At 53.0% G+C, this 15,219-nt stretch overlaps 1 protein-coding gene across 3 annotated transcripts in view; it reads left to right on the top strand.

Annotated features, from left to right (window-relative positions):
- The first annotated feature begins 3,808 nt into the window (after positions 1-3,808).
- ADGRB1 (adhesion G protein-coupled receptor B1) overlaps positions 3,809-15,219 on the top strand; it is a 201,975-nt gene continuing 190,564 nt past the window's right edge. For 2 of the 3 annotated variants that reach the window (XM_069957019.1, XM_069957018.1), the window contains exons 1-3: positions 3,809-3,863; positions 5,116-5,310; positions 12,357-12,425. In XM_069957019.1, coding sequence (XP_069813120.1) covers positions 3,861-3,863; positions 5,116-5,310; positions 12,357-12,425 — 267 coding nt within the window. In that variant the 5' untranslated portion in view covers positions 3,809-3,860. Of the gene's footprint in view, positions 3,864-5,115; positions 5,311-12,276; positions 12,426-15,219 lie in introns of those variants that run through there. The other variant, XM_069957020.1, reaches the window with a different exon arrangement.

Below are 15,219 nucleotides of genomic sequence, written 5' to 3'. Positions count from 1 at the left end.
CCCGGCTCCGTCTCTCCTCTCCCTGGATGTGATGGAGCTCTATTTCCCGGCTCTCCTCTCCCAGTATGTGATGGAGCTCTGCTCCCCGGCTCCGTCTCTCCTCTCCCTGGATGTGATGGAGCTCTATTTCCCAGCTCTCCTCTCCCAGTATGTGATGGAGCTCTATTTCCCGACTCATCTCTCCCTGTATGTGATGGAGCTCTATTTCCCGGCTCATCTCTCCCTGTATGTGATGGAGCTCTATTTCCCGGCTCTCCTCTCCCAGTATGTGATGGAGCTCTATTTCCCGTCTCTCCTCTCCCAGTATGTGATGGAGCTCTGCTCCCCGGCTCCGGCTTTCCTCTCCCAGTATGTGATGGAGCTCTGCTCCCCGGCTCCCCGGCTCTTCTCTCCCAGTATGTGATGGAGCTCTGCTCCCCGGCTCCCCGGCTCTTCTCTCCCAGTATGTGATGGTGCTTAGCTCCCCGGCTCCATCTCTCCTCTCCCAGTATGTGATGGAGCTCAGCTCCCTGGCCTGTCTCTCTGCCAGTATGTGATGGAGCTCTGCTCCCCGGCTCCGGCTTTCCTCTCCCAGTATGTGATGGAGCTCTGCTCCCTGGCTCCATCTCTCCTCTCCCAGTATGTGATGGAGCTCTGCTCCCCGGCTCCGGCTTTCCTCTCCCAGTATGTGATGGAGCTCTGCTCCCTGGCTCCATCTCTCCTCTCCCAGTATGTGATGGAGCTCTGCTCCCTGGCTCCATTTCTCCTCTCCCAGTATGTGATGGAGCTCTGCTCCCCGGTTCTCCTCTCCCAGTATGTGATGGAGCTCTGCTCCCCGGCTCCATCTCTCCTCTCCCAGTATGTGATGGAGCTCAGCTCCCCGGTTCTCCTCTCCCAGTATATGATGGAGCTCTGCTCCCCGGCTCCATCTCTCCTCTCCCAGTATGTGATGGAGCTCAGCTCCCTGACCTGTCTCTCTGCCAGTATGTGATGGAGCTCTGCTCCCCGGCTCCGGCTTTCCTCTCCCAGTATGTAATGGAGCTCTGCTCCCCGGCTCCATCTCTCCTCTCCCAGTATGTGATGGACCTCTGCTCCCTGGCTCTTCTCTCCCAGTATGTGATGGAGCTCTGCTCCCCGGCTCCCCGGCTCTTCTCTCCCTGTATGTGATGGAGCTCTGCTCCCCGGCTCCATCTCTCCTCTCCCAGTATGTGATGGAGCTCTGCTCCCCGGCTCCATCTCTCCTCTCCCTGTATGTGATGGAGCTTAGCTCCCCGGCTCTTCTCTCCCAGTATGTGATGGAGCTCAGCTCCCTGGCTCTCCTCTCCCAGTATGTAATGGAGCTCTGCTCCCCGGCTCCATCTCTCCTCTCCCAGTATGTGATGGAGCTCAGCTCCCCGGTTCTCCTCTCCCAGTATGTGATGGAGCTCTGCTCCCCGGCTCCATCTCTCCTCTCCCTGTATGTGATGGAGCTTAGCTCCCCGGCTCTTCTCTCCCAGTATGTGATGGAGCTCAGCTCCCTGGCTCTCCTCTCCCAGTATGTAATGGAGCTCTGCTCCCCGGCTCCATCTCTCCTCTCCCAGTATGTGATGGAGCTCAGCTCCCCGGTTCTCCTCTCCCAGTATGTGATGGAGCTCTGCTCCCTGACCTGTCTCTCTGCCAGTATGTGATGGAGCTTTGCTCCCCGGCTCCGGCTTTCCTCTCCCAGTATGTAATGGAGCTCTGCTCCCCGGCTCCATCTCTCCTCTCCCAGTATGTGATGGAGCTCAGCTCCCCGGTTCTCCTCTCCCAGTATGTGATGGAGCTCTGCTCCCCGGCTCCATCTCTCCTCTCCCAGTATGTGATGGAGCTCAGCTCCCTGACCTGTCTCTCTGCCAGTATGTGATGGAGCTTTGCTCCCCGGCTCCGGCTTTCCTCTCCCAGTATGTAATGGAGCTCTGCTCCCCGGCTCCATCTCTCCTCTCCCAGTATGTGATGGAGCTCTGCTCCCTGGCTCCATCTCTCCTCTCCCAGTATGTGATGGAGCTCAGCTCCCCGGTTCTCCTCTCCCAGTATGTGATGGAGCTCTGCTCCCCGGCTCCATCTCTCCTCTCCCTGTATGTGATGGAGCTCTGCTCCCCGGCTCTTCTCTCCCAGTATGTGATGGAGCTCTGCTCCCCGGCTCCATCTCTCCTCTCCCAGTATGTGATGGAGCTCAGCTCCCTGGCCTGTCTCTCTGCCAGTATAAGGTTAATCATCTCTCCTACATCGCTGCTACTCACAGGGAACACAGAGCCAGAAAAATCCTTAAACTATATTGGCAAATAGAATTGACCTTTAACAAGAGATCTCTCTGTCTTTTCAGAGCCTCATGAGATTTGTCCTGAGGAAAATTACGCTGCGGTTGTATGGCAAGAAACCCCTGCGGGAGAAACGGCCGAGGTGCGGTGCCCTCGAAATGCCACAGGTAAGGGCAACACGGCCGATGGGTGAATCATACTGCCCCCTGCTGGAGAAAAGACCTCCTGATATCAAGCTGTTTTGACTGTTCTTCTATCTCTCCTCCATGCTTTACACTGCAGCTATGATTAGTGACTCCAGCCTATCTCCATGGGGTATTAAAGGCTGAAATCCATCATAGGCTTAAAGGGGATCTCACTAAAAAGTGTTTTTTCTTTCAAATCAACCAGTGTCAGAAAGTTTTATAGATTTGGAATTTACTTCTTTTTAAAAATCTTCAGTCTTCCAGTACTGAACAGCTGCTGTATGTCCTGCAGGAAGTGGTGTATTCTCTCCAGTCTGACAGGGTGCTCTCTGCTGCCACCTCTGTCCATGTTAGGAACTGTCCAGAGCAGCAGCAAATCCCCATAGAAAACCTCTCCTGCTCTGGACAGTTCCTGACATGGACAGAGGTGGCAGCAGAGAGCACTGTGTCAGACTGGAGAGAATACACCACTTCCTGCAGGATCTAAACTATTCACAAGAATAGATACATTTCAGAAAGCCGTGGGAAGCATGATGTCCCACCACATAATTTCACCTAGATCCGGGTGCATATCACTCATATCACTCATCAGATTGCAACTCATGAATTTGTTCCCTAAAGCATATAGCACAGATTTTCCTGGCTGCAGCAAAAGAACTAAGTGACATCACTTAAAGGGATTTTCCAGTATTTTTTTTTTATTTTCTCCAGTAGCTCCACAATGTTCTCACACTGCTTGTTCCTATGGTAACACTTCCTGGCGGTCCTCTGGTAGTTCAGCATAATCATAGGGAAATCACCATCATAAATGACTGTTTACAGGAGACTTTCCCAGCCTGGTGCAAAACTACAACTGGCAGGGCATGCTGGGAGTTGTCATTCTGCACCAAATTGGAGAGGCCAATGGTGGTAAAATAAATAATAATTCTAATTAAAAAATAAAGTAAAATTTTATATATATATATATATATATATATATATATATATATATATATATATATATATATTTATTTATTTATTTATTTTTTATTTTTTATTTTATTTTTTTTTCCCCCCTCAAGTATTTTCTAATTCATGGATGTGTCTCAGAAATCTGGACATTTTTGAAGAAATAAAGCATAAGATCTTTGTATTCATTGTACATTGTTCAATGTGCCACCCACCTATATACTCTATATATCCAGAGACAATGCCATTCAGACCCCCGGAGAGCTGGGTGGTAACACTTTCTTAGGCACAGATGGAACGTCTTGTATTTCATGCGACATTTCAGTATTTTGCAGGAAATCCTTATTTTGACTGTTCTTTCTCCTCAGGACTCATTCTCAGAAAGTGCGTTCTGGACGAGGTGGGAGAGGCGTACTGGGAGGCGCCGACGTACATCAAATGTGTTTCCCTTGACTACAGGAATATTCAACAGATGGTAAGATAAAAAATACCGTTTGGCGTCTCCTCGCAGTCTTATTATTTATGGTTTAATTCAATTTGTTCTTTTTGACAATTTTTTTTTTTCCCTGTGAAATGCGTCGAGCTGCTGGCGCTGTAATGATGCAGGTTGGTGGCGTCTCCTCCAGATACAAGACATTCGGGGGAACAGAAAAGTTTAAGTGCTTTTGTGATTTGTATTATTATGCGCTCAGCTGGCCGCCATAATTCCCTCTTGAATTGCGCTCACCTTTGTGCGCTGACTTTTAAGGCTCTTGGCGCGTTTCGCTTTTTTTTTTAGTTTATTGCCGCTAAATGAGACCTAAGCTGTTATATAGGGTGTAAGAAGAGGAGGGGAAAGCCGAAATGAACACTTGTTAGTTTTCCATCTCGGTACCATACAATGGCGAGCACAATACCGCCGTCCATTATCGCTCCTTGACTTATAATGGTGGAATGTGCAGGCGCTGGCGCATTTAGAGTCTCTGTAGTCCAGAGGGACTCTGCTGGGATTTAGGGGATCTTCCTGCCCTCATATTCTCTGCACCAGGATCACTTGCTTTTCAGGATCATAGAAAAGCTGGGTGACCACATCTTGGTCCGGGTTCTCTTGTATTTAAAGGGGGGAATTCCTCCAAAATATTTACAATAACCCCTTTATTAATGTACTCCATTGGATATTTATTTTTTAAATCAACTGGTGACAACAAGTTATACAGATTCGTAAATTACTTTTATTTAAAAATCTCCAGTCAACTAGTACTTATTAGCTGCTGTATGTCCTGCAGGAAGTGGTGTATTCTCTCCAGTCTGACACAGTGCTCTCTGCTGCCACCTCTGTCCATGTCAGGAACTGTCCAGAGCAGCAGCAAATCCCCATAGAAAACGTCTCCTGCTCTGGACAGTTCCTGACATGGACAGAGGTGGCAGCAGAGAGCACTGTGTCAGACGAGAGAGAATACACCACTTCCTGCAGGACATACAGCAGCTGATAAGTATTTTGATTGGCCGGATCCTTCATTATTGTTTATATTATTGTTTAAGGCAAAAGTGTCAATAAACAAACAGTTATATAAAAAATAATTCTTATATATGGGCTGCAATGGTCCCTCGCCTAGGGCGGCGTCTGGTAGAAGTGATGCATTCTGGAACCTATGTAGGAGTTTGGATTCTAGGATCTCCTATAAGGATAAAGATGTCAGCGCTGGTTGTTATGATATATTATTATGGGATGTCTCTGTATATTACAGATCAGGGAGCACCTTTCTAAGGCCCAGAGGGGGCAGAAGGGGGAGGGCGTCTCGGCGGTGCTGCAGACCCTGGTGGATGCAACACAAGAGGGCGCCAGCTATAGCGGAGACATCTTATCCATCGTGGACAGTCTGCGGAACATGACCGACATCTTCAGGCGGCCGTACCACAGCCCTTCATCCAACGATGTCCAGGTGAGAGGAATGCGGGGGTCTGCTGTGGTGTATCACAGGAGAGGCTTAGATACACAGCTCAGAAGTCTGACATGACAGGCTTGGATATTTGTAGGTCAACGGAGAAGGCTTAGATACTTTAGCAGAATAGACACTATAACGCATGATCTGATTAAATACAGCAGCACAGTAAAGGGTATCACCAATATTAAACTTAGATACACCAGTTAAACAAGCAGTATCAAAGAGGATTAAATGTTTAGTGCAGCACCCATATCAGGCTTAGATACACCAATTCAGCAAACAGTATCACACCTGACAAGAATATATACAGCAGCTAGTATAACCCATAATAAGCTTAGATACACCAGTTCAGCAGACAGTATCACACATGACATGCTTAGATATACCAGGTCAAGAGAAATTCATGCTTAGATACATAGAACAGAATAGATATAATAGTCTTAGATACACCTGCTCAGAAGAAAGAAAGATACGTGTATATCAAGCTACACAGGCTTACTAAAAATTTTATTCTCTGGGAGTGTATCACCCAATGGCCTGTACCTGGGCTTCTACCTGCTATGTGCCATTTATAATCCTGGGGATTTCTGCCTTGGCTTAGATACACCTTGGCTTAGATACACCTTGGCTTAGACACCACTTCCCAAATCTCCTGCATATTTCCTGCTCTCAGCAGGAGGTAATGATCTGCAGGTTGCTGCCTGTTATCCCATGGATTATGGAGTATCCGAGCCGTGTAGACAGCAGCAGCGATCAATGTGAATGAGACGGTGACAATGTGCCGGGCAGACACGTGGAGACTGCAGAGAATAACATGGGAGGGAGAGACATCTGGAGAGAGGGCGTCCAGGGGAGAGCTGGGAGAGACGTCTGAAGAGTGAGGGTCCAGGGGAGAGCTGGGAGAGATGTCTGGAGAGAGGGCGTCCGGGGGAGAGCTGGGAGAGACGTCTAGAGAGAGGGCGTCCGGGGGAGAGCTGGAAGAGATGTCTGGAGAGAGGGCGTCCAGGGGAGAGCTGGGAGAGACATCTGGAGAGAGGGCGTCCAGGGGAGAGCTGGGAGAGATGTCTGAAGAGTGAGCGTCCGGGGGAGAGCTGGGAGAGACATCTGGAGAGAGGGCGTCCAGGGGAGAGCTGGGAGAGATGTCTGAAGAGAGGGCGTCCAGTGGAGAGCTGGGAGAGATGTCTGAAGAGAGGGCGTCCAGGGGAGAGCTGGGAGAGACATCTGGAGAGAGGGCGTCCAGGGGAGAGCTGGGAGAGATGTCTGAAGAGTGAGCGTCCGGGGGAGAGCTGGGAGAGACATCTGGAGAGAGGGCGTCCAGGGGAGAGCTGGGAGAGATGTCTGGAGAGAGGGCGTCCAGGGGAGAGCTGGGAGAGATGTCTGGAGAGAGGGCGTCCAGGGGAGAGCTGGGAGCGACGTCTGGAGAGAGGGCGTCCAGGGGAGAGCTGGGAGAGATGTCTGAAGAGTGCGCGTCCAGGGGAGAGCTGGGAGAGATGTCTGAAGAGAGGGCGTCCGGGGGAGAGCTGGGAGAGACATCCGAAGATCGGGCGTCCAGGGGAGAGCTGGGAGAGACTTCTGGAGAGAGGGCGTCCAGGGGAGAGCTGGGAGAGACGTCTGAAGAGAGGGCGTCCGGGGGAGAGCTGGGAGAGACATCTGAAGAGAGGGCGTCCAGGGGAGAGCTGGGAGAGACGTCTGAAGAGAGGGCGTCCAGGGGAGAGCTGGGAGAGACTTCTGAAGAGAGGGCGTCCAGGGGAGAGCTGGGAGAGACATCTGAAGAGAGGGCGTCCAGGGGAGAGCTGGGAGAGACGTCTGGAGAGAGAGTGTCCGGGGGAGAGCTGGGAGAGACATCTGAAGAGAGGGCGTCCAGGGGAGAGCTGGGAGAGATGTCTGGAGAGAGGGCGTCCAGGGGAGAGCTGGGAGAGACATCTGAAGAGAGGGCGTCCAGGGGAGAGCTGGGAGAGACGTCTGGAGAGAGGGCGTCCAGGGGAGAGCTGGGAGAGATGTCTGGAGAGAGGGCGTCCAGGGGAGAGCTGGGAGAGACATCTGAAGAGAGGGCGTCCAGGGGAGAGCTGGGAGAGACATCTGGAGAGAGGGCGTCCAGGGGAGAGCTGGGAGAGATGTCTGAAGAGTGAGCGTCCGGGGGAGAGCTGGGAGAGACATCTGGAGAGAGGGCGTCCAGGGGAGAGCTGGGAGAGATGTCTGAAGAGAGGGCGTCCAGGGGAGAGCTGGGAGCGACGTCTGGAGAGAGGGCGTCCAGGGGAGAGCTGGGAGAGATGTCTGAAGAGTGAGGGTCCAGGGGAGAGCTGGGAGAGATGTCTGAAGAGAGGGCGTCCGGGGGAGAGCTGGGAGAGACATCCGAAGATCGGGCGTCCAGGGGAGAGCTGGGAGAGACGTCTGGAGAGAGGGCGTCCGGGGGAGAGCTGGGAGAGACATCTGAAGAGAGGGCGTCCAGGGGAGGGCTGGGAGAGACGTCTGAAGAGAGGGCGTCCGGGGGAGAGCTGGGAGAGACATCTGAAGAGAGGGCGTCCAGGGGAGGGCTGGGAGAGACGTCTGAAGAGAGGGCGTCCAGGGGAGAGCTGGGAGAGACGTCTGAAGAGAGGGCGTCCAGGGGAGAGCTGGGAGAGACATCTGAAGAGAGGGCGTCCAGGGGAGAGCTGGGAGAGACGTCTGGAGAGAGAGTGTCCGGGGGAGAGCTGGGAGAGACGTCTGAAGAGAGGGCGTCCAGGGGAGAGCTGGGAGAGATGTCTGGAGAGAGGGCGTCCAGGGGAGAGCTGGGAGAGACATCTGAAGAGAGGGCGTCCAGGGGAGAGCTGGGAGAGACGTCTGGAGAGAGGGCGTCCAGGGGAGAGCTGGGAGAGATGTCTGAAGAGAGGGCGTCCAGGGGAGAGCTGGGAGAGACATCTGGAGAGAGGGCGTCCAGGGGAGAGCTGGGAGAGATGTCTGAAGAGTGAGCGTCCGGGGGAGAGCTGGGAGAGACATCTGGAGAGAGGGCGTCCAGGGGAGAGCTGGGAGAGATGTCTGAAGAGAGGGCGTCCAGGGGAGAGCTGGGAGAGATGTCTGAAGAGAGGGCGTCCAGGGGAGAGCTGGGAGAGACGTCTGGAGAGAGGGCGTCCAGGGGAGAGCTGGGAGAGATGTCTGAAGAGTGAGGGTCCAGGGGAGAGCTGGGAGAGATGTCTGAAGAGAGGGCGTCCGGGGGAGAGCTGGGAGAGACATCCGAAGATCGGGCGTCCAGGGGAGAGCTGGGAGAGACTTCTGGAGAGAGGGCGTCCAGGGGAGAGCTGGGAGAGACGTCTGAAGAGAGGGCGTCCAGGGGAGAGCTGGGAGAGACATCTGAAGAGAGGGCGTCCAGGGGAGAGCTGGGAGAGACGTCTGAAGAGAGGGCGTCCAGGGGAGAGCTGGGAGAGACGTCTGAAGAGAGGGCGTCCAGGGGAGAGCTGGGAGAGACATCTGAAGAGAGGGCGTCCAGGGGAGAGCTGGGAGAGACGTCTGGAGAGAGAGTGTCCGGGGGAGAGCTGGGAGAGACATCTGAAGAGAGGGCGTCCAGGGGAGAGCTGGGAGAGATGTCTGGAGAGAGGGCGTCCAGGGGAGAGCTGGGAGAGACATCTGAAGAGAGGGCGTCCAGGGGAGAGCTGGGAGAGACGTCTGGAGAGAGGGCGTCCAGGGGAGAGCTGGGAGAGATGTCTGGAGAGAGGGCGTCCAGGGGAGAGCTGGGAGAGACATCTGGAGAGAGGGCGTCCAGGGGAGAGCTGGGAGAGATGTCTGAAGAGTGAGCGTCCGGGGGAGAGCTGGGAGAGACATCTGGAGAGAGGGCGTCCAGGGGAGAGCTGGGAGCGACGTCTGGAGAGAGGGCGTCCAGGGGAGAGCTGGGAGAGATGTCTGAAGAGTGAGGGTCCAGGGGAGAGCTGGGAGAGATGTCTGAAGAGAGGGCGTCCGGGGGAGAGCTGGGAGAGACATCCGAAGATCGGGCGTCCAGGGGAGAGCTGGGAGAGACTTCTGGAGAGAGGGCGTCCAGGGGAGAGCTGGGAGAGACATCTGAAGAGAGGGCGTCCAGGGGAGGGCTGGGAGAGACGTCTGAAGAGAGGGCGTCCGGGGGAGAGCTGGGAGAGACATCTGAAGAGAGGGCGTCCAGGGGAGGGCTGGGAGAGACGTCTGAAGAGAGGGCGTCCAGGGGAGAGCTGGGAGAGACGTCTGAAGAGAGGGCGTCCAGGGGAGAGCTGGGAGAGACATCTGAAGAGAGGGCGTCCAGGGGAGAGCTGGGAGAGACGTCTGGAGAGAGAGTGTCCGGGGGAGAGCTGGGAGAGACATCTGAAGAGAGGGCGTCCAGGGGAGAGCTGGGAGAGATGTCTGGAGAGAGGGCGTCCAGGGGAGAGCTGGGAGAGACATCTGAAGAGAGGGCGTCCAGGGGAGAGCTGGGAGAGACGTCTGGAGAGAGGGCGTCCAGGGGAGAGCTGGGAGAGATGTCTGAAGAGAGGGCGTCCAGGGGAGAGCTGGGAGAGACATCTGGAGAGAGGGCGTCCAGGGGAGAGCTGGGAGAGATGTCTGAAGAGTGAGCGTCCGGGGGAGAGCTGGGAGAGACATCTGGAGAGAGGGCGTCCAGGGGAGAGCTGGGAGAGATGTCTGAAGAGAGGGCGTCCAGGGGAGAGCTGGGAGAGATGTCTGAAGAGAGGGCGTCCAGGGGAGAGCTGGGAGCGACGTCTGGAGAGAGGGCGTCCAGGGGAGAGCTGGGAGAGATGTCTGAAGAGTGAGGGTCCAGGGGAGAGCTGGGAGAGATGTCTGAAGAGAGGGCGTCCGGGGGAGAGCTGGGAGAGACATCCGAAGATCGGGCGTCCAGGGGAGAGCTGGGAGAGATGTCTGGAGAGAGGGCGTCCAGGGGAGAGCTGGGAGAGACGTCTGAAGAGAGGGCGTCCGGGGGAGAGCTGGGAGAGACATCTGAAGAGAGGGCGTCCAGGGGAGAGCTGGGAGAGACGTCTGAAGAGAGGGCGTCCAGGGGAGAGCTGGGAGAGACGTCTGAAGAGAGGGCGTCCAGGGGAGAGCTGGGAGAGACATCTGAAGAGAGGGCGTCCAGGGGAGAGCTGGGAGAGACGTCTGAAGAGAGAGTGTCCGGGGGAGAGCTGGGAGAGACATCTGTAGAGAGGGCGTCCAGGGGAGAGCTGGGAGAGATGTCTGGAGAGAGGGCGTCCAGGGGAGAGCTGGGAGAGACATCTGAAGAGAGGGCGTCCAGGGGAGAGCTGGGAGAGACGTCTGGAGAGAGGGCGTCCAGGGGAGAGCTGGGAGAGACGTCTGGAGAGAGGGCGTCCAGGGGAGAGCTGGGAGAGACATCTGGAGAGAGGGCGTCCAGGGGAGAGCTGGGAGAGATGTCTGAAGAGTGAGCGTCCGGGGGAGAGCTGGGAGAGACATCTGGAGAGAGGGCGTCCAGGGGAGAGCTGGGAGCGACGTCTGGAGAGAGGGCGTCCAGGGGAGAGCTGGGAGAGATGTCTGAAGAGAGGGCGTCCAGGGGAGAGCTGGGAGAGACGTCTGGAGAGAGGGCGTCCAGGGGAGAGCTGGGAGAGATGTCTGAAGAGTGAGGGTCCAGGGGAGAGCTGGGAGAGATGTCTGAAGAGAGGGCGTCCGGGGGAGAGCTGGGAGAGACATCCGAAGATCGGGCGTCCAGGGGAGAGCTGGGAGAGACTTCTGGAGAGAGGGCGTCCAGGGGAGAGCTGGGAGAGACATCTGAAGAGAGGGCGTCCAGGGGAGGGCTGGGAGAGACGTCTGAAGAGAGGGCGTCCGGGGGAGAGCTGGGAGAGACGTCTGAAGAGAGGGCGTCCAGGGGAGGGCTGGGAGAGACGTCTGAAGAGAGGGCGTCCAGGGGAGAGCTGGGAGAGACGTCTGAAGAGAGGGCGTCCAGGGGAGAGCTGGGAGAGACATCTGAAGAGAGGGCGTCCAGGGGAGAGCTGGGAGAGACGTCTGGAGAGAGGGCGTCCAGGGGAGAGCTGGGAGAGACATCTGAAGAGAGGGCGTCCAGGGGAGAGCTGGGAGAGATGTCTGGAGAGAGGGCGTCCAGGGGAGAGCTGGGAGAGACATCTGAAGAGAGGGCGTCCAGGGGAGAGCTGGGAGAGACGTCTGGAGAGAGGGCGTCCAGGGGAGAGCTGGGAGAGATGTCTGAAGAGAGGACGTCCAGGGGAGAGCTGGGAGAGACGTCTCGAGAGAGGGAATCTGGGGGAGATCTGGGAGAGACGTCTGGAGAGAGGGCGTCCGGGAGAGAGCTGGGAGAGACGTCTGGAGAGAGGGCGTCCAGGGGAGAGCTGGGAGTCTGAAGAGAGGGCGTCCGGGGGAGAGCTGGGAGAGACGTCTGGAGAGAGGGCGTCCGGGGGAGAGCTGGGAGAGACATCTGGAGAGAGGGCGTCCAGGGGAGAGCTGGGAGAGATGTCTGAAGAGAGGGCGTCCAGGGGAGAGCTGGGGGCACCATTCCTGGAGAGAGGGCGTCCAGGGGAGAGCTGGGAGAGATGTCTGAAGAGAGGGCGTCCAGGGGAGAGCTGGGGGCACCATTCCTGGAGAAGGCATCTGAACTCGCCTCACTGACTGTCACTGATCCTAACTATCACTAATCCTCTGACTGTCACTGATCCTGACTGTCACTGATCCTCTGACTGTCACTGATCCTCTGACTGTCACTGATCCTCTGACTGTCACTGATCCTCTGACTGTCCCCGCATCACTGACTATCACTGATTCTATCTCTGATCCTCTGCCTGTCCCTGCGTCACTGATTCTGTCTCTGACCCTCTGACTATCACTGATCTACTGATTATCACTGATTCTCTGCCTGTTCCTATGTCACTAATCCTGTCACTGATCCTCTGACTGTTACTGATCCTGTCTCTGATCCTCTGACTGTCTCTGATCCTCTGACTGTCTCTGATCCTCTGATTGTCTCTGATCCTCTGACTGTCTCTGATCCTCTGATTGTCTCTGATCCTCTGATTGTCTCTGATCCTCTGACTGTCTCTGATCCTCTGACTGTCTCTGATCCTCTGACTGTCACTGATCCCCTTTGTATTTTCTTGCAGAACTTTGTACAGATCATCAGTAACTTACTGTCTGACGAGAACCGCGACAAATGGGATGAGGCCCAAATGGTGAGTGATGATAATGTGTCCGTAGTCTGATACACTCGCAATCAATAATTATTATTAATTACCATTGTCATCCTGAATCTTTAATATCAAAGTCATCATCATAAATATTATCAATCAATATCTGTCAATCATCATCAGTCAATGGTTGTCAATCATTATCATTCACCATCATCAGTCAAAATCAATCATAATCATCAGTTATGATCATGATCACTTATCAGCAATATGATCAATCAATAATTATAAGTTATTACCAATACATCATCACACATCATCAGATAGATAAATAATTGATTATGTTATAAAGCATCATTATCATTATTCAATTATAATATTAATCGATTATAAACATGATCATAATCACGATCACTTATCGATCAATAATCAATCTATAAGTTTTCTTTATCAATCATCATCAGTCACTATAACAATCAATTGTCATAAGCATTTTCAGTCATAGTCATCACCCCCAATCTTCATAAATCATGAATGTCATCATCGATCATTTTGTATCAGTAATCATCACCAATAATCAATGAATGGTTAACATCATCATCTTTAATTATTATCAGTCATGGTCATTATCATTAACATCATTATCAGTCAATAATTATCATTGATTACCATCATCAATCGTTATCAATCAAATATATTTATCAATCAATCATCACCAATTAATGATCCTCAATCATTCAGTTGCCGTCATCAGTCATCAATCATAAATAATCATGGTCAATCATCATCAATACTATCAATCAATAATTATCAGCTATTATCAATAAATAATCACTAATAATGGAAAGTGCCTTAACTCATCAATCATATTTATTGTTATGTATAAAGAATCATCAATTGTCATTAAGCAAAGATTATTTGAATCATCATATTTTGCATTCATAATTGAAGGGATTGTTCACCAATTTTTTTTTTCTTTCAAATTCCCTGGTGTCAGAATGTTATATTGATTTGTAATTTACTTTTATTTAGAAAACTCCAGTCCTTATCAGCTGCTGTATGTCCTGCAGGAAGTGGTGTATTTTCTCCAGTCTTACACAGTGCTCTCTGCTGCCACCTCTGTCCATGTCAGGAACTGTCCAGAGCAGGAGAGGTTTTCTATGGGGATTTGCTGCTGCTCTGGACAGTTCCTGACATGGACAGAGGGGGCAGCAGAGAGCACTGTGTAAGACTGGAGAAAATACACCACTTCCTGCAGGATATACAGCAGCTGATAAGTACTAAAAGAGTGGAGATTTTTTCCTAGAAATAATTTACAAATCGATACATTGTAACTTACTGTTAGGACAGGAGAAGGACGGTGTGCCGCGCCGGTTGTAGCTCACAGGATACAAGATATAACTGGAAGCAATAGTCAGATTCCCTGTAAATGAAAGGTGCAGATGTAGCAGAGCTGAGTGTGTAACCAGTGTAATAGTGAGCTGAGCGTGCAGCGGCCGTGTTTGTGGCCGATCACTGTATATAGCTCTGCTCTGATGATGATGATGATGTTATTGTATAACACTCCCCCCCCCCCGTGATATTATAGATCCGCCGCAATCATCACTTATGCTCAGCAGTAATTACGCCATTGATCAAGCTTTGATTTTTAAGACACAACATAAACGTTTCGCCCCAACTCATTACGCGCTCCGATAAATCAATCCGTAGGGTCACACGCGGAATTATTCCCCACACGATAGGATAACATATAGAGGAGACGTGTAGGTGTCAGGGTGCGGTATAGGTGTCAGGGTGCGCAGGGTGCGGTATAGGTGTCAGGGTGCGGTATAGGTGTCACGGTGCAGTATAGGTGTTAGGGTGCGGTATAGGTGTCAGGGTGCAGTATAGGTGTCAGGGTGCAGTATAGGTGTCAGGGTGTGGTATAGGTGTCAGGGTGCAGTATAGGTGTCAGGGTGCGGTATAGGTGTCAGGGTGCAGTATAGGTGTTAGGGTGCGGTATAGGTGTCAGGGTGCAGTATAGGTGTCAGGGTGCGGTATAGGTGTCAGGGTGCGGTATAGGTGTCAGGGCGCGGTATAGGTGTCAGGGTGCGGTATAGGTGTCAGGGGGCAGTATAGATGTCAGGGTGCGGTATAGGTGTCAGGGTGCGGTATAGTTGTCAGGGTGCGGTATAGTTGTCAGGGTGCAGTATTGGTGTCAGGGTCCGGTATAGGTGTCAGGGTCCGGTATAGGTGTCAGGGTGCGGTATAGGTGTCAGGGTGCGGTATAGATGTCAGGGTGCGGTATAGGTGTCAGGGTGCGGTATAGTTGTCAGGGAGCGGTATAGGTGTCGGGGCGGTATAGATTTCAGGGTGCGGTATAGGTGTCAGGGGGCAGTATAGATGTCAGGGTGCGGTATAGGTGTCAGGGTGCGGTATAGTTGTCAGGGTAAGGTATAGTTGTCAGGGTGCAGTATTGGTGTCAGGGTCCGGTATAGGTGTCAGGGTGCGGTATAGGTGTCAGGGTGCAGTATAGATGTCAGGGTGCGGTATAGGTGTCAGGGTGCGGTATAGTTGTCAGGGAGCGGTATAGGTGTCGGGGCGGTATAGATTTCAGGGTGCGGTATAGGTGTCAGGGGGCAGTATAGATGTCAGGGTGCGGTATAGGTGTCAGGGTGCGGTATAGTTGTCAGGGTGCGGTATAGTTGTCAGGGTGCAGTATTGGTGTCAGGGTCCGGTATAGGTGTCAGGGTGCAGTATTGGTGTCAGGGTGCGATATAGGTGTCAGGGTGCAGTATAGCCTAGGCTATGTTCACACTACGTATATTTCAGTCAGTATTGTGGTCCTCATAGCAACCAA

This window comes from Dendropsophus ebraccatus, chromosome 2, assembly GCF_027789765.1.
Source record: "Dendropsophus ebraccatus isolate aDenEbr1 chromosome 2, aDenEbr1.pat, whole genome shotgun sequence".
Classification (NCBI taxonomy): domain Eukaryota; kingdom Metazoa; phylum Chordata; class Amphibia; order Anura; family Hylidae; genus Dendropsophus; species Dendropsophus ebraccatus.
Note: the sequence above shows the minus strand (reverse complement) of the source record. Positions and strands in the feature narration are given on the sequence as shown.